The sequence below is a fragment of the Ornithorhynchus anatinus genome, chromosome 2 (genome assembly GCF_004115215.2).
Source record: "Ornithorhynchus anatinus isolate Pmale09 chromosome 2, mOrnAna1.pri.v4, whole genome shotgun sequence".
Classification (NCBI taxonomy): domain Eukaryota; kingdom Metazoa; phylum Chordata; class Mammalia; order Monotremata; family Ornithorhynchidae; genus Ornithorhynchus; species Ornithorhynchus anatinus.
In genome coordinates, this window is record NC_041729.1 from 148,792,355 (window position 1) to 148,811,605 (window position 19,251).

Sequence of the window (19,251 nt, forward strand, 5' to 3'; positions counted from 1 at the left end):
GCACCCTACCGAGCACTGGGGGCAGATACAAGACCATCAGTTTGGACATCATCCCTGTCCCATAAGGGGCTTGCAGTCTAAAAAGGAAGAACAGATGGTTAGTCCCTGTTTTACAGATCGGGAAACCGAGGCACAGAGAGAAGTTAAGTGACTTACCTGAGGTCACGCAGCAGGCAAGTGATGAGCCGGAATTAGAAACCAGGACTTCTGATTCTCAGATCTGTGCTTTTTCCACCCGGGGTGCATGGTTTCTTTCCCACGTCAGTGGAACAGAGGTCAGATGGTGTTTCCAGTAGAAGGGAGTGGACAACATGCTGGGCGTGCCTGAGAGGTCAAGTAGGATTCGGACCACCCACTAGACTCAATAATAATAATAATGGTATCGATTGCTTACTTTGTGCCAAACACTGTACTAAGTTCTGGGGTAGATACAAGGTAATCAGGTCCCACATGGGACTCACATTCTAAATAGGAGGGAGCACAGGTAGTCAACCCCCTTTTTTCAGATGAGGGAACTGAGGCAGAGAGAAATGAAGTGAGGTGCCCAAGGTCGCACAGCAAGTAAGTTGCGGAGCCAGGAATAGAACCCAGGTCCTCAGACTCCCAAGCCCGTGCTCTTTCCACTAAGCCACGCTGCTCCAGGAAATCATTTGGAGACCCTGGTGAGTGGGGTGAAGGGGGTAAAAACCCGAGGTAGCAGAAGGGAAGGCGGCAGGAGTATATGACCTGATAGAGAAATGGTAGCAGGAAATGTTATAACTGGAAGGTGCGCTGGGACCCACAGAAGCTTTTTTCAGTATGAGAAAGACTTGAATAGCTGTCGGGATTTAAGTCTTTCACCCACCCCCATCCTCTTGGACTACGCGCACTGAGGGCAAAGGGATCACCTCTGCAGGGGCCAAAGTACGGGGGACTGTTGCGTGACCACGTACAACTGGCAATACCACACCAAAGCCCAATCCCTGTCCCAAAAGAACAGGAGATCTCTCCAGCACACACGGCAAAACTCTTAAAACATTCTTCCTTTAATTAGTCCGATGAAGGTTTTGGTGGTGATGGGACAGAGGGGATGGGGTTGGGGGGGAGCAGAGGGGGACGGGATGGGGGAAGAAAGGTGGTAAGGATTTAGGTCACGGGGAAAATACCCCTACTGATAGTACAGCTCTAAATTCATGCCATCATGGATTTCGTAGTCTCCCAAAGTCACGTGATTCTTGAAGATGGTATACCATTTCTTGAGAACGATCTTGTCCCAGCGGGTGCCTGTCTGGGCCGCAATCAGCTTTTTCAGGTCGCGGATTGCGTCGTCTGAGTTGCACTTCATGTGGACCTTCTTGCCCAGCCTATGGTTGCACACCACCTCGATCATGGCTCCCGCTGCGCAGGATGGTGTCACGGTTCCGGCCTTCCAACCGACTAGCTACCTGTCAAAAGAGGGAACGACCTCACGAGTTGCTCAGATAAGAAGATAACCAACCACTTAGGACCCCCACCCGTGACGGGGTCTGATCTGCACACGGTCCACAAGGACGGAGCCAACCACAGGGGAAGACTGGAAAAAGAGGAGGGAGTTAGTGGAACGTGGAGAGGCACCCCTACGGGCATTTTAAGGACGCTGGGCCTGAGTGATCAAGTGGACATGAGATGAGGTTCTCCCGGTTGGAGTCCAAAGGCTAGGATCCTTGGGGAGATGATGATGGTAATTTAAGGGCTTACTGTGCACCAAACACTGTTCTAAATGCTGGGGTGGATACAGTTGGGCACAGTCCCTGTCCCACATGGGGCTCACAGTCTTAACCCTCATTTTCCAGATGAGGGAACTGAGGCATGGAGAAATGAAGCGACTTGCCCAAGGTCACACAGCACACAAGTGGCAGAGCTGGGATTAGAACCCATGACCTTTGGACACCCAGGCCCGTGATCTATCCACTAGGCCATGCTGCTTCCCACTCCAGAGTGCCAGGGTAGAGGGGAGTGGGTAATACAGATTGGCAGCAGTCTCCCCCTGGTCAGAAATGAACCTTTGATCTCCCACAAATCCTTTTGGGGAAAATCCTTATGGACTGAAGCCAGTGACAGTTTATCAGAGACCCTCTGAATCATGTCAAGTGATACTTTATTTGCTCTTTTTTTAAGCAAGTAAGGAAACCAGGAGGTGAATTTAAGACTGTGAGCCGCACATAGACAGGTTCTCTGTCCAACCTGATTAACTTGTATGGACTCCAGTACTTAGAACACTGCATGACACATAGTAAATGTTTAATAAAAGCCAGTATTGAGTAGAGGAACTCCTCCGCTTTTCTCTCTTTGCATAGACCACATGACTGGGTTTCCCTCAAATTAATTTAAAAGTAGGAAGATTATTAAGTGCTTATGTGTGTGGAGCACTGTACTAAGCATTGGAAGAGATGCACAGGTGGAAAGCGAGTCCACCCTCAGAAAAGACACTTCTACGTTAAGATTACCTCGTGTCTTTTACCTGAAAATTTCAATGTTTGCTATTCTAAAATACTAACCACAAACACACATTAAAACATTTACAGATAGTAGCTCAAACTTTGCCGTCCTTCAGTGAACCTGCTCTTGATCCCTTAGTGGCTTCCCTAATGCTACAGTGAATTCTATTATTGCCTCCTTCCCTGACAGCCCTCATCCCAAACTGGACCAAAAGCTGCCATCGTCGCTCAGAGCCACAAACTGGTGGGGCCAGTAGTTTTACAATCTCCTCCACTAAACTATAAGCGAATGAAGGTTCTCTTAATGTTGTGTTTGTGTACATGTGTGTGTACGTGTGTGAGACTATGTATGCCCAGCACAAATTAAGTGACAAACCTATAGGTTCATAAGAGATGTATGGGAAAGCCATCCTAATCCAAAAGCCTCTGAAGAGGATGTCTCCATAACTGAATGAGAGGACAACACATTGATTAGGCGGGGTGAAAGGATGGATTCCCTTTTACTACCGACTCCTCTTACCCCTGACCTAGTATTCAACAAGATGAATTGTCATGGGGTCCCTTGGGCCCCCTCCCTGTGTCCTTTTTTCCCCTTGCCCCCCAACCCCATGATCTAGTACTAAATCAGATTAGTGGAAAGGGGTGCGTAGACAAGGTTTCCCCACACAATCTCACCCGGAACCCTCATTACTTAAGTAACATAACTGAGGAGGCCGAGTGGGTGACACCCTGGGGTGAAACCTAATCTGGAAGTGATAAGGTTTATTAATAAGACTAAAAAAAACCCTGGATAATGAGCTGGCCCACCCCCAGAACATAGTGGGGGTAGGGTCTAGTTTTGATCATAATAACTATATTTATTGAGAGCTTAATGTGTGCAGAGCCCTGTACTAAGCGCTTGGGAGAGTATACCATGATAATTTAGGAGACATATTTCCTGCTCACAATGGGTTTATGATCTAGAGGAGTAAACGATGACTGTAAAGCATATAAATATATCCCCGATTGGGGAATATGGAAGAATTATTTGGGAGGGATTACCAGTCTGTGGTAATGCCAAAGGGTGTGAACCTGCTGGTCTTGTTAATAAACCAAATGTTCTGCACCGGATTTGACTCAGTAGTGAGTGACCTTGTGACCCCACGGAGAATCCGGGATCTTTCTCTAGTGGTTTAAGAACCGCAGGGGCCAGTGCTACCGTGGAAGGTTTGGGACCTGACGTTGGGGAAATTTAGGGCAAACCACTATCGCAGGGTCTTTGCTACTCACAATTGGTGCCCTCCTTAAGACACACACATTCTCATCAATTTTTTGAAATCCAGGTTACTACTACTAATAATAATGTTGGTATTTGTTAAGCGCTTACTATGTGCAGAGCACTGTTCTAAGCACTGGGGTAGACACAGGGGAATCAGGTTGTCCCACATGGGGCTCACAGTCTTAATCCCCATTTTACAGATGAGGGAACTGAGGCAGAGAGAAGTGAAGTGACGTGCCCACAGTCACACGGCTGACAAGTGGCAGAGCCGGGATTCAAACCCATAACCTCTGACTCCAAAGCCCATGCTCTTTCCACTGCGCCACGCTACTACAACTTTCTCTAGACTGTAAGCTTGAAGTGGGCAGGGGACGTGTCTGCTAACTCTGTTGTATTGTACTCTTCCAAGTACTTATCCAGTGCCCTACCCATAGTAAGGGTTCAATAAATACCATTGACTGCTTGACTGGTTCATCCACAGTTTTCACTCTAGATATAGACACCTCAGGAAATAAAGCGTGATTTCATTAAAGAGTGCCAGGTGTAAATGATTCAATGCAGAAGATTCACTGAAAAGATAGTTATGGCAAATTGGCTTGATGTCATTTCTCCTTGTTCTTTTTTGAGAAACAAAATATAAAATAAAGCACAACACGTTGAAGAATTTCTCTTAGCACGATGGTATGCTGAATTAGAAAATGGTGCTTAGTGTTTAGGAGAATTATGACCCTCCTTGAAACCATCTTCAAGAAACTTATCTACATTGGTTTTCTTGACAGCTAGCATATCTGTCAGTTGTCGATGATCAAAATTTCACAAAAGAGACACAACATAATGAAGCTGGCAGTTCTGAATTCAGGAAGAACCATGCACACTTAGTGCACAAGGAAAATGACTAATTTCTCTAGCATTTGGACAAAGTGCCATGAATCTTATACCAGGAAGAGAACATTTTAATTTAGGATGAAAGACAATGCCCCAAAAGACAGCTATGCATCTTCCAAAATGAAAATGGTTGAAAATAGAGTGAAATATCTGAGCTGATTTACTTATGTGAATCCTAAAAGCAATTCTGAAAAACTCATAAGTGACTGAAGTGGTTAGACGGGGGAAGATTACTATCTAACATAGTGCAAAGTGCCTCACCTGAAAGAAGCATTAAAAGTTAAAACAGGTTTAATGCTTAGTGAACTTCAGTTCCATGCCAAGGGCCAATATGACTGGCAAAAAGAGGGTGAATAAAACTAAACTTTTAAATCTGAGCAGTATGGACTTATCAATCAATCAAATGCATTTACTGACAGCTTACTGGGAGATTACAAGTAACAGAGTTGGTAGACAGATTCCCTACTCACAAAGGGTTCACAGTCTAGAAGGGGAGAAAGACATTAATGTGAATAAATTACAGTCACGTACATAAGTGCTGTGGGGCACAAGAGGGTGGGATGAATGAAGAAAGGAAAGTAAAGATGTGGATCACAGAAGGGAGGAGTAGAGAAAATGAGAGCTTAGGTGGGGAAGGCCTTTTGGAGATATGATTTTAATAAGGCTTTGAAGGTGAAAAGAGCGATGGTCTACAGGATATGAAATGCTGGGGGCGGGGAGGCCGTTCCAGGTCAAAGGCATGAAGAAGCAGCATGGCCTAGTGGAAAGAACACAGGCCTGGGAGTCAGAGGACATGAGTTTTAATCCTGGGTCTGCCAAATGCTTGCTATGTGACCCTTGGGCGAATGTTCCATGCCTCAGTGGACTATGAGCCCTATGTGGGACAGGGACTGTGCCCAAGCTAATTCACTTGCTCCTATCCAGCACTTAGAACAGTGTTTGACACACAGTAAGCACTTAAATACCATAAAAAGAACAGTCGGTATCGAGATAAATGAGATAAGTTACAGTGAGTAAATTGTCATTACAGGAGTGAAGTGAGCATGCTGGATTGTAGTGGAAATCAGTGAGGGAAGTAGCATGGTTTTGTGGATACAGTATGGGTCTGGGAGTCAAAGGGACCTGGGTTCTAATCCAGGTGTGATCCTAAGAGGGGCCACCCACTCTAGACAATGATAATAGTCGTATTTATTAAGAGCTTACTGGTTCTAATCCTGAATCTGCCACATGTCTGCTGTGTGACGGTGGGCAAGTTACTTCACTTCTCTAGGCCACAGTTACCTCATCTGTAAAATGGGGATTAACACTATGAGCCCCACTTGGGACAGGACTGTGTCCAACCTGATTAACCTGGATCTATCCTAGCGCTTATTACAGTGGTTGGCATTAGTAAGCGCCCAACAAGTACCATAATTATTATTGGAGGGGGAAAGGTAAATGAGTGCTTTAAAGCCAATGGTAAGGAGTTTCTGTTTGGTGCAGAGGTCGACGGGCAACTACTGGAGGTTCTTCAGGAGTGGGGAAACGTGGACTAAATGGTTTAGTAGAAAAATGACCTGGGCAGTAGAGTGAAGTAGGGACTGGAGTGGGGAGAGACAGGAGGCAGGAAGGCCAGCAAGGAGACTGATACGGTAATCAAGGCAGGACAGGATAAGGGCTTGGAGCAACATAGAAGCGATGTGGATGGAGGGCAAAGATGGCAGATTTTAGCAATTTTGTTAAGGTTGAACCGACAGGATTTGGTGACAGATTGATTATGTGGGTTGAATGAGAGAGATGAGTCAAGGATATCACCACGGTTACAGGCTTGTGAGACGGGAAGGATGACAGTACTATCTACAGTGATGGAAAAGTCAGGGAGGACAGGATTTGGGTAGCAATATGAGTTCTATTCTGGTCACGTTAAGTTTGAGGTGTCAGGAGGACATCCAAGAAGAGATGTTCTGAAGGCAGGAAGAAATATGAGACTGAAGATAAGAAGAAAGATCAGGGCTTGAGATGTGGATTTGGGAATGTCCTGCATAGGGATGCCGGTTTAAATTATGGGAGTGAATGAGTTCTAAGCAGCATGGCCTAGTGGAAAAAGCAGGGGCCTAAAAATCAGAGGACTTGGATTCTAATCCCAGCTCCACCATGTGCCTATGTGACCTTGGGTAGGTCATTTAACTTCTCTGTACTTCGGTTACCTTATCTGTAAAATGGGGTTTCAAAACCAGTTCTCCCTCCTACTTAGATTGCGAGCCCCTTGTGGGACAGAGATTGTGTCCGACTTAATTATCTTGTACCTTTACCATCACTTAAAACAGTGCTTGACACGTAGTAAGTGCTTAACAAATACCACTGTTACTACTATTAAGAGAGTGGGTGTAAACGGATAATAGAAGGGGACCCAGAACTGAGCCTTGAAGGACTCTCACAGTTAGGGGGTAGGAGACAGAGGAGGAGCCCGAGAAAGAGACTGAGAAGGAGCAGCCCAAGAGAGAGGAGGGGAACCGGGAGAGGACAGTGTCAGTGAAGCCACACCTGGAAAATGTTTCTAGGAGAAGAGGGCGGTCTACAGTGTCGAAGGCAGCTGACAGGTGGAGGAGGATTAGGATGGAGGAGAGACCTTTGGATGCATGTCCCGCATGGGGCTCACAGTCTTAATCCCCATTTTACAGATGAGGGCACTGAGGCACAGAAATGAAGTGATTTGCCCAAGCAGACACGTAGCAGAGCCGGAATTAGAACCCATGATCTTCTGACTCCCAGGCTCATGCTCTACCCACTAGGCCAAGTCGCTTATGCAGGCATAGACAAGAACCCTGGCCCTTCAGGGCCCCAAGAAAGGTGAAGAGTTTGATGACAGACCCATAACGGGAAACAACATAAAAGCCAAAGTTCAGAATTCAACAAGCCCAGAAATAAAGGGAACCTAAATGGGCCTCTGAGGGGTGACATCCCATTCATTCATTCCACTCTATTGAGCGATTATTGTGTGCAAATCACCATACTAAGCACTTGGGAGAGTACAATATAATAACAGACACATTCCTGCCCACAGTAAGCTCACAGTTTAGAGGGGAAGATAGACATTAATATAAAGAAATAAATAGGTGAATAAATACATTATTGTTATATACATATGTGCTATGGGGATGGGAGGGAGGATGAATGAAAGACCAAGTAAGAGCGGCACAGAAAGGAGTGGGAAAAGAGGAGAGGTGGGCTTAGTCAGGAAAAGCTTCTTGGAGGAGATGTGCCTTCATGAGAATCCAGTAATACCTAAAACCTCTCCAAGTTCTAAAATGTTATGAGCTGCCCCTGCTTAAACCCTCCCGGTCCTAAAGGTTCAGGGCATAATGGGAGCAGGCTCCCTGGGACTACAGGAAGGTGGCAGGGATTTCCTGAGGATTTTCTTGGCGCTGCGGTGGAAAGAAAGATGAATGACGGGCTTCTGCAGCACAGAGAGGGGGAAGCCGTCATTCTCTTTTGCTTTCCCTGCTCTTCTGAGGGACATATTGGGAGATGGGGGGATAATGGTGAACGGGAAAATAAGCAAAATTATTCCTCTATTATAGCTAATGAATTCGCTCCCAGGGCTTCAACTACCATCTCTACGCAGATGATTCCCAATTTTACATCTCCAGCCCTGATCTCTCTCCTTCTCCCGTGACCTCGCTACTTCTCTGCAGTCTATTTCCTCCGGCCTTCAAGTTTCTCCTGGGATGTCCCACTGACACCTCAAACTTAACAGGTCCAAAACAGGATTCCTCTTATTCCCACCCAAACCCTGTCCTGCCACTGATGTTCCCGTCACTGTAGACGGCACCACCATCCTGTCTCACAAGACCGTAACCTTGGCGTTATGCTTGTCTCAGCTCTCTCATTCAACTCTCCTATATAATCTGTTACCAAATCCTGTCACTTCAACTTTAGCACCATCATGAAAATCCACCTTTCCTCTCCATCCAAACAGGTACCACGTTAATACAGTCAGTCATTCTATCCTGTCTGCATCAGCCTCCTTGCTGACCTCCCAGCCTCCTGTCTCTCCCCACACCAGTCCATACCTCACTCTGCTGCCCTGATCATTTTTCATTGCTTATTTGAAATAAGCTTCCTTTAAAATTTTTAAACCCAACATAATAGTTAAAACGGTGAAACTAGGACTGCGTTTTTTTCCCAGATACAGAAGGGAATGAGAAACAATTATGAATGAGAAAATAAAGCCTAATATCGATAAATTGAATTTTTTACCTTATTAAATACTGCGAGAATCCTGCCTTATTTCAATTCGTTCTACTGTATTTAGCACATCAATTTAACACCTTAATTGATCCCTTAAATAGATTTTGTAAAATTAAAAAAAATTAATCTCTGATTAAATAAGCTATAACTGTACGCTCTTGCTTGAAAAAAACTTTGTCGATTTGTTTTCCATTCACCTTTCTTGAATCTGTTATAAGAAAACAGGAATTGTAATGCAATGGATCATTCCTTCAGGTAGCTACATTTCTCAGTGGAGAAGAGGAGATGATATTCTGAGGAACAGCTGGAATCAAAGATTTCCTGCTACAAAAATAGTTTATCTTAGCAGGAAGTAAGGACACTTCACCCAAGCTTAATAAAATCAAAAATATACATATTAAAATGAAAGAAATAAATCACCGTAATACTTTTTGTTTATAGAATCCCTCTCCTCTGACGAGATCAAAAAGTGCTTTTCAAAATCTCTCTCGTTTATCATCAAAATTGCTCTATGACAAAGGAAGTTACGTTCTTCCCATTTAAACCAAATTTAATGCTTGATGGAAGGAAATTTACTTTGGAAAAACCTAGGTTCTTTGCTTCTATAGCTGAAGTCCTACGACGTGTTGTACGAGGTGACTGAGAAGAGGATGAGGGATAGGCAGATGATGGGAACATGATGAAAGAAGAGGGGTAATGTACATAAAATATTCCATCCAGGAAAATCCTTCTGACTCTCAAAAAATTGGTGTACAAGCTTGGAGAACTAATCTGTTTATTAGTTCATAACTGAGTATATAAGCATTCTGCTTTTTACTAACTGTTCTTTCAAGTCATTTTATCATTTATTCTCCATTTTAACATTAGCAGAATTATTCATGAATTTCTAACACAGTAAATATGAAGGATCACTTAATAAACCCAAACTGAGCAACAGAGAAGTGTGGATGTATCTGTGAGCACCTGGTTGGGACAGATGGCAAGATTAAACTCGCTAGTAAACCTTTCAGAATTCCAAACAAAAGACTTTGCCTTCTGCTGGATCAAAGTGGCAAGTGACTCACCTCACTTGAATTCTGTATGACTAATTCTGAAAACTGTTTTACCAGCAATTCTCCATCTTCCAAATTTTGATCTCTTCACAAGGAAAATGCTCACAAGAAAATGGCCAGAGAAAGGGAGAACTGGGAAGGTCTGGGGAAAATGAAGAGGAGGTTGTGGCATGATAAAATGAAAATTATGTCCACGGTCAGAAGAAACTGGAAAGATGGATGGAACTCTGGTGTTTTCTAAAGATCTACACGATTATTTTTACTATTGATATTTTTTTCTGCCACTGACAGAGCAGGGAGTAAAATAGTCCCTATAACTATTAAAACTGATGCCATCAAATCTTAACCTCTAGACCTTGGGACCAACTTTATTTTAAAGGCTTAAAATCCTTAGTACTTCAACTTGGGAATATGTGAAATGAAGATATAAGCAGGTTATTTGTTAAAGGAAACAGGATCCTAACAACTTCCAATAATTCACCCAGAAATCCTTTTTTGGGGGGTGGTTTTTCCCTTTGGTATTTGTTAAGCACTTACTTTGTGCCAGACACTGTACTACACACTGGGGTAGACACAAATTAATCAGGTTGGACACAATCCACATCCCACGTGAGGTTTACAGTCTTAATCTCCATTTTACAGATTAGGTAACTGAGGTATGGAGAAGTTAAGGGACTTGACCAAAGTCACACAGCAGGTAAATGGTGAATCCGGACTAGGTCTCTTTCTTTGGACAAAGTACTGTAGAAAAGCTGGGGAAAGGTACATGTCTAAATTACCCATGTAATAATATTACTACTACTAATAATAATTACGGTATTTGTTAAGCACTTAACTATGTGTCGGGCCCCGTACTAAGCGCTGGGGTGGATATAAGCAAATTGGGTTATATCCTAATATCTATAAATTAGGAGTCTGTCCCATGAGGGGCCCATAAATTCAATCCCCATTTTGCAGATGGGGAACTGAGGCCCAGAGAAGTGAAGTGACTGGCCCAAGACCAGACAGCAGTTAAGTGGCAGAGCCAGAATTAGAACCCAAGACTTTCTGACTCAAAGGCCCGTGCTCTATCCTTCCTATACTAAGTACTTTTAGTATAGTACTCTGTCCAAAGAAAACTATCAAAGATATCTTCTAGACTGGGAGGCCACTGTTGGATAAGGATTGTCTCTATCTGTTGCCGAACTATACTTTCCAAGCACCTAGTACAGTGCTCTGCACACAGTAAGTGCTCAATAAATCAACAGTGAATGAATGAATGAACTGCAGATACAACTTGACCACTTCCTCTCCTAGATATAATTTAAGGAGGAAAAAAAAGTTTGTGATAGTGACTGTGTTGTTATGCACTGGTCAAGTTATCAACTTTTCAATTTCTTCTGCCTCTGGACATAATTTCCATCTTATCATGGCACAGCCTCCTCCTCATTTTCCCCCCAAATCCTTCCCAGTCTCCCTTTCTCTGGCCGTTTTCTGTGAGCATTTTCTTTGTGAAGAGTTCAAAATTTGGAAGTTGGAGAAGGGCTGGATTATTTATTGGATTACTAGGTAAGAGCTTTCCAAAAAGGCGATCAAGAACTGTAGAAGAACAGGTCAAGCTTGGAACGGTTAAGCTTAGGCTACCCCTAAAACAGAGTCCGAGGCAAGTAGATGGCTCAGATACCAGCAGTTTGGTTGCTGATGAGGCAGCAGCATTACTCAGCAACTCACTGAGGGCCTGAGCAGCCAGATTTGGGACCTACTGCTCACCCCCAAATGCAAGAGGCTACAGAAGGTGCCTCTTTCACCACGGGCTGACTCACCAACCTCAAAAATGACTCACTTGGGAATTGCGCCTGGTGAATTTTAATCTTGTGGTGCGCTAACAGCTTCCTTGTACCCAGCGCAGGAGGGTGCATCAATCCTCCAGCAAGCTTTTCAGCCACACTTGTATTCCTGGATAGACCTTTACGATCCGCAGTATCGTCTTTGAATACGAAGGACGGCGAAATAATATTTATATACGCCCATGCTGGACAAATGGGCACAGGTCAGCATAGCTATTCTATTCTTCCTCTCATGAGCCCACTCCTAACCAGCCTCGCTTCTTTTTCTACAGTTTCCACACATTTTATCATGCGGTCCTTAGGCAATTTGCTTCCTCCGCTCTCCTGCGCACACCACCATGTGAGCATGATTCTGACCGAATATCAACTAGTACAGAACTGCACATTCTCTTCTTCTAGGGATATATTTCTGCAGGGAGTAGGCGTAAGAATCTATACAGGAATTTTTGAGCAAAGTGATGACTCAAAGTCTCTGGGTCCTTTTCAATGAAGGCATTGTAAGAGCGTCACGGCTTTGTCTGTGAGGCACTTGGACCTCGGGATAAGCTTAAAGAGATAAAACTTGGTCTAAGGGATAACGAGGAAGCTAGCGGTCTGAATTCAGAGGGCATTAAGGAGGAAAGGCACAGAGAGAAGCACAGTTAAATAATTCTACAGAGAGACACCCATAAGGAGGAAAAGGACCATAAGGACTGAAACCGAGGGACTCAAAGAGCAAGAAGAAAGAACCGGTCCCTGCTGATGGTCCAGTAGCTAGAGAACACTGCTATGTGAATCGGGAAACTTGGGTTTGTGGCCCAATTCTGCTAAGGGTTCCCTAACACGGAAGAAGACAACACACATGTTGTGTATATATCTTAGTGGAAAGAGCCGGGGTTTGGGAGTCAGAGGACATAGGTTCTAATCCTGGATCCGCCAATTGTCCGCTGTGTGACTTGGGCAAGTCACTTAACTTCTCTGTGCCTCAGTTATCTTATCTGCAAAATGGGAATTAAAAGGGTGAGCCCCACGAGGGACAACCTGATTACCTTGTATCTACTCCAGCGCTTAGAACAGTGCTTGGCCCATAGTAAGCGCTTAACAAATACCATAATTATTATTATATCTATGATTCTATTTATCCTGATATTCACGCCAGACTAGTTGTTTTGTTCTGTTTTGTTGTTTGCCTCCCCTGTTTGGACTGTGAGCCCGTTGTTGGGCAGGGATTGTCTCTATCGCACATTCCAAGCGCTTGGTACAGCACTCTGCACATAGTAAGCACTCAATAAATACAACTGAATGAATGAACATGAATTTGGCATGTGCTCCTCTCCTGGCTATCTCCTTTTTCGTTGCATTCCATAGACTGTAAGCTGGATGTGGGTAGGGAATGCGTCTGCCAACTGTTGTATTCTCCCGAGCGCTTAGTACAGTATTTCAGATGCTCTAAGCACTCAGTAAATACAATGGATTGATTGATCGATCTATAGCGCAAAGAGAATACGAATGGCAGAGCCAAGAGAGTACTAATGGCACTGCCCCAGGCCACATAACACAATCAGGTCTGAGCTCCCCAAAGTCACCCCTCCGCCTCTCCCCTCCCTCCCACCAACCCTCTCCCCTACTTTCCCATCCTTCCCTGCAGTATCCTCAGAGGAGATCTCCTCCCTCCTCGCAAGCGCCACCCCCTCCACCTGCCCCTCGGACCCCATTCCCTCTCACCTTATTAAAACCATCACCCCTGCCCTCCTACCTTCCTTAACTTCTATTTTTAACCACTCAATCTCCAATGGCTCCTTCCCCGCTGCCTTCAAACATGCCCACGTCTCCCCCATCCTAAAAAAACCCGCTCTTGACCCCACTTCCCCCTCCAGTTATCGCCCTATCTCCCTACTACCCTTCCTTTCCAAAATCCTAGAACGAGTCGTCTACAATCGCTGCTTAGAATTCCTTAACTCCCATTCTCTTCTGGACCCCCTCCGATCTGGCTTCCGTCCCCTCCACTCTACCGAGACTGCTCTCTCTAAGGTCACCCGTGACCTCCTTCTTGCCAAATCCAATGGCTCCTACTCCATTCTAATCCTCCTCGACCTCTCTGCTGCCTTTGACACTGTCGACCATCCCCTCCTCTTCCATACCTTATCTCACCTTGGCTTCACGGACTCCGTCCTCTCCGGTTCTCCTCTTATCTCTCTGGCCGGTCATTCTCGGTCTCCTTCGCTGGCGCCTCCTCCCCCTCCCATCCTTTAACTGTTGGAGTTCCTCAAGGGTCAGTTCTTGGCCCTCTTCTGTTCTCCATTTACACTCACTCCCTCGGTGAACTCATTCGCTCTCACGGCTTTGACTACCATCTCTACGCAGATGACACGCAGATCTACATCTCCGCCCCTGTCCTCTCCCCCTCCCTTCGGGCTCACATCCCTCCCGCCTCCAGGACGTCTCCACCTGGATGTGGGCCCGCCACCTAAAACTCAACATGAGCAAGACTGAGCTCCTCATCTTCCCTCCCAAACCCGGTCCTCTCCCAGACTTCTCTATCACCGTCGATGGCACGACCATCCTTCCCGTCTCTCGGGCTCGCGATCTCGGTGTCATCCTTGACTCGTCTCTCTCGTTCACCCCACACATCCTATCCGTTACCGAGACCTGTCGGTTTCACCTCTACAATATCGCCAAGATCCGCCCTTTCCTCTCCACTCAGACGGCTACCTTACTGTTACGGGCTCTCGTTATATCCCGGCTAGACTACCGTGTCAGCCTTCTCTCTGACCTCCCTTCCTCCTCTCTCGCCCCGCTCCGGTCTATTCTTCACTCCGCTGCCCGGCTCATCTTCCTGCAGAAACGATCTGGGCCTGTCACTCCCCTTCTTAAACAACTCCAGTGGTTGCCTATCGACCTCCGCTCCAAACAAAAACTCCTCACTCTAGGCTTCGAGGCTCCCCATCACCTTGCCCCTTCCTACCTCTCCTCCCTTTTCTCTTTCTACCACCCACCCCGCACGCTCCGCTCCTCCGCCGCCCACATCCTCACCGTCCCTCGGTCTCGCCTATCCCGCCGTCGACCCCCGGGCCACGTCCTCCCGCGGTCCCAGAACGCCCTCCCTCCTCACCTCCGCCAAACTGATTCTCTTCCCCTCTTCAAAACCCTACTTAAAACTCACCTCCTCCAAGAGGCCTTCCCAGACTGAGCTCCTCTTCTCCCAGTACTCCCTCTGCCACACCCGCTTTACCTCTCCGCAGCTAAACCCTCTTTTTCCCCTTTTCCCTCTGCTCCTCCCCCTCTCCCTTCCCTTCCCCACAGCACTGTACTCGTCCGCTCAACTGTATATATTTCCATTGCCCTATTTATTTTGTTAATGAATTGTACATCGCCTTGATTCTATTTAGTTGCCATTGTTTTTATGAGATGTTCTTCTTGACTCTATTTATTGCCATTGTTCTTGTCTGTCCATCTCCCCCCATTAGACTGTAAGCCCGTCATACGGCAGGGGCTGTCTCTATCTGTTGCCAACTTGTTCATCCCAAGCGCTTAGTACAGTGCTCTGCACATAGTAAGCGCTCAATAAATACTATTGAATGAATGAATGAATGAACATACACTATAATCTCTCCTTGGCACACATCCTCGGTTGTGAAGTTTCTAACGTGGCTCATCTGTCCTTCCTGACGAAAGACTCCACCGAAGGCTAGGCCTCTGAGTCTGGTTAACTGCATGAACTGAACATAACTAAGTCTGCAGAAGGGGTGTTTGGATGAGTGGTGGCTTAGCATTTCCCAAAGAGAAACTTTATAGATCTTTAGCTCCTTCGAGACAAATACCTTGCATGCACCACGCAGCACCAGGTGGTCACTCAGTAAAAGCAGGGGATGGTAATGATGAAAATAAAGCAATCACTGGATGCCAGCTGGACCTGTGAGGGCAGAGGAAGCAGCCAGTCAATGGAATTGATTGAGCCCTATAAAAGCTCCTTCAGAGCATATTCGGCCCGCCAGCAAATCCTGTCGGTTCTATTTTCACAACATCTTTAAAATCCACCCCTTTCTCCACGCAAATTACCACTCTGCCGATCCAAGGACTCATCTCCTTGTCTAGACTGCAAACTTCTTGGGGGCAGGAAACACGTCTAGCACCTCTGCTCTACTGTACCCTCCCAAGTGCTTCCGATAGTGCCCGGCACACAGGAAGTTTTCAATAGAAACGATCGACTGACTTATCCTATCCTGCCTTGACCGCTGCATCAGCCTCCTCGCTGACCTCCCTGACTCCCATCTCTCCCCTCTCCTGTCTGTACTTCATTCTGCTGCCTGGACTGTTTTCTAAAAAAAAAAAAAACAAAATAAAAACAACAACAAAAAATCAAATTCAGTCCAGAAAACCTTTCCCCCACAAACCACAAATGGCATGAATTTGTCTGTCTCCCCCGATTAGACTGTAAGCCCGTCAGTGGGCAGGGACTGTCTCTCTCTGTTGCCGATTTGTACATTCCAAGTGCTTAGTACAGTGCTCTGCACATAGTAAGCGCTCAATAAATACTATTGAGAGAAATCCCTGAGCCGGAGTCCAGCCAGGTTTGGTTCCTACCGGCAGGCAGTAGTGGTCTGGTAGTCCGGGACCCCGTAAGCTTCTAGGGTCCATGTGCACACCCCCATATGATTGTCAATCCCCCTGCTGCTGGGAGTCGTTCCACCCTAGCCCAAACCTACTCGGGTTCTTGGGAGGCCTTTATTCCCCGGCTACCCCTGTCCCCCAACTCTGATCCTCATGGTTTCAATCCTTTACTCAAAAAGGAATACTGCTGCTTACTTAAGGTGCTTCTGGATCTTTTAGGCTGAAGTGCAACTCTGGAAACATCACAAGAAGGGTGGAGAGCCTGAGACCTGGCCGCTATTTGGTTTTATAAAAGCTGCCGCTTGGAGCAAGACATTAAGAACCAACGAACAGTACGGGAAGGCGTTCTGTCTTTTCTAGCTCCTTCCTTCCCATTTATGACTTTATCTAATCTGAACCTCAATCTCGGAGGTATGGCTCCGACCCTTCTATATGAATACAGGTCAGTGGCTTTTCAAAACTTTTGTTGACTTTCTAAATTCTTGTGTGTCGTTTACTTTGGGATTCAAAGTCCCGTTGAGAGGTTCTCTCTTCCAGCGGATGGAACATTTATTTTTAAGTTATAATACAAATACTAGTAACCCTGTGTGTGGGGCTTTGTCATTTCCCACTCAGTCTCACCTGGATGCCTTCCTCAGAGCCCAGGCGCCTGGGAACTGCATCACCCGTTGGCCCTCTCATTCTGAACATATTGGTCACCCTTCCATTGAAAAAAGGAATCACTAAAACATTAGTTTTGACACTGGAAGGAGTATTATTTATTGCTATTGTTCTTGTCTGTCTGTCTCCTCCGATTAGACTGTAAGACCGTCAAAGGGCAGAGACTGTCTCTATCTGTTACTGATTTGTACATTCTAAGCGCTTAGTACAGAGCTCTGCACATAGTAAGCGCCCAATCAATACTACTGAATGAATGAATATTATGACACTGCTTCCTTAGGTGAGATGTATAGTACCTTGCAAAATGAAGCTATTGAAAGAAAGAGTAATAACCGGTTAAGTTTGAGGAAAAGAGGTTGTTGAGATTTGCCAGAGTGGGGGCAGCTCACGGGATTTAAGTGTTGGGGATCCCGAAATTGCACCGTTTTTAAAAAAATGGTATTTGTTAAGCACTTAGTATGTGCCAGGCACTGTACTACTGTGCTTCCACCGGGGTAGATATAAGCTAATGAGGTTGGATACAGTCCATGTTCCACATGGGCTCAGAGTCCTAATCCCCACATTACCGATGACGTAACTGAGGCACAGAGAAGTGAAGTGACTCACCCAAGGCCACACAGCGGACAAGTGACAAAGCTGGGTTTGGTACCCAGGTCTTTCTGACTCCCAGGCCCCTACTCTACCCACTAGGTCACACTTCTCATTGTTTTGCATTTGCTTTTTTCAAAAATCAATCAATGATATTTACTGAGTGCTTACTGGGTGCAGAGCACTGTACTAAGCACTTGGGAGAGTACAACAGTTCAGAATTGGGAGAGCCACACTGAATTTACAGTTTAAATCAAACCAGTTTATTGATAATAATAATAATTGCATTTGCTAAGTGTTTACTATGTGCCAGGCACTGTACTAAGCTCTGGGGTGGATACAAGCAAATCTGGTTGGACACAGTCCCCTGTCCCACATGGGCTCACAGTCTCAATCCCCATTTTACAGATAAGGTCACTGAGGTACAGAGTAGTGAAGTTCACACAGCAGACAAGTGGCAGAGCCGGATTAGAACCCATGGACCTTCTGACACCCAGGCCTGTGCTCAATCCACTACCCCAAGATGCTTTAGCTTAGTACAGTGCTCTGCACATAGTAAGCACTCAATAAATACTATTGAATAAATACTATTGAATGAATGTTTTCATGTTTTTGGAACCTAAGTGGTGATCTGAAAATCTGTGTTTTTAAAATAAGAATTCTATTTATGCATGGGCCATGTGTCTTTTACAATCAACTAGAAACAATGAAGCCTTGCAGAATAGGAAATGTATTTTGAACAGAAATAACTTCAGTTTAATCTGCTCTATTAAAATGTTCACACCCATATCAAAGTAATCATGCACTGCAATTGCTCAACTGCTCCAAGCCTATTATTTTGTACCTAGTCATATTAATCCAGCTTTCGATTAAAAGATAAAAATAAAGTCTGTTTTTGAACTTCTCAATGCACAGTTCCTGATTTGCTAGCACTATTTTCAAAGGCCTTCCAAGAGCAATCTTTTCTAAATTGAAGGACGTTTGAAACTATCTAGAAAACAATGTTTTACGACTAATGGAATTATTTTATAGTGGGATACCGATGACTACAATGTGCCTGTAGAGGGTGGAGAAAACTGTTCATGTTTTTATGCTTTCCAAGAATGATGTAAAGACGGAAATAAATGCAAATAAAATGTTGGCCCTCCCTGAATGGGACCAACCTAAAGAAAAAAACATAGAATGGTATATACAAAGCCCACGAGTAAAAGAGCACAGGAGGAAATCATCCTAACTAGAGTGGAAAGAGCATGGGCTGGGGAATCAGAGAACATGGGTTCCAATCCTAGCTCTGCCAACTCACCCGCTGTGTGACTCTGGGATGTCATTTTTAACTTCTCTGTGCCTCAGTTTCCCCCATTTGCAAAATGGCCACTCAATACCCTTTCTCCTTTATCCTCAGACAGTAACCCCATGAAGGACCCGATTCTCTTGTATCTATGCCAGCATTTAGTACAGTGTCTGGCACGAAACGCTTAACCAATATCACAAAGGCAAAGAAGGAAAGAGAAATGGGTTAGCAATAATTCTCCTTCGGTGCAGACGGGCAGCTCGGGTGCCTTCAAAATGCCCGCTAGGATTTTTAAATAGAAGACTACTCCCAGGTCTCATTCCAGATAGCTCTTCACTGGAATAATGGAAGTGGACCGTCACATTTGGGGGCAAGAAACCACTGAATGCTGTTATTTTCACACTCCTCAATTTTT

General features: G+C 45.2%; 1 protein-coding gene across 1 annotated transcript; it reads right to left on the reverse strand.

Annotated features, from left to right (window-relative positions):
* Positions 1-1,002: 1,002 nt before the first annotated feature.
* On the reverse strand, positions 1,003-15,588 carry LOC100089279 (ubiquitin-like protein 5). Its single transcript, XM_029058580.2, has 2 exons — positions 15,508-15,588; positions 1,003-1,424 (listed from the first exon to the last, which is right to left on the reverse strand). Exon 2 carries the CDS (start codon positions 1,367-1,369, stop codon positions 1,148-1,150), a length of 222 nt encoding a protein of 73 aa, XP_028914413.1. The 5' UTR covers positions 1,370-1,424; positions 15,508-15,588; the 3' UTR covers positions 1,003-1,147.
* Positions 15,589-19,251: the final 3,663 nt, after the last annotated feature.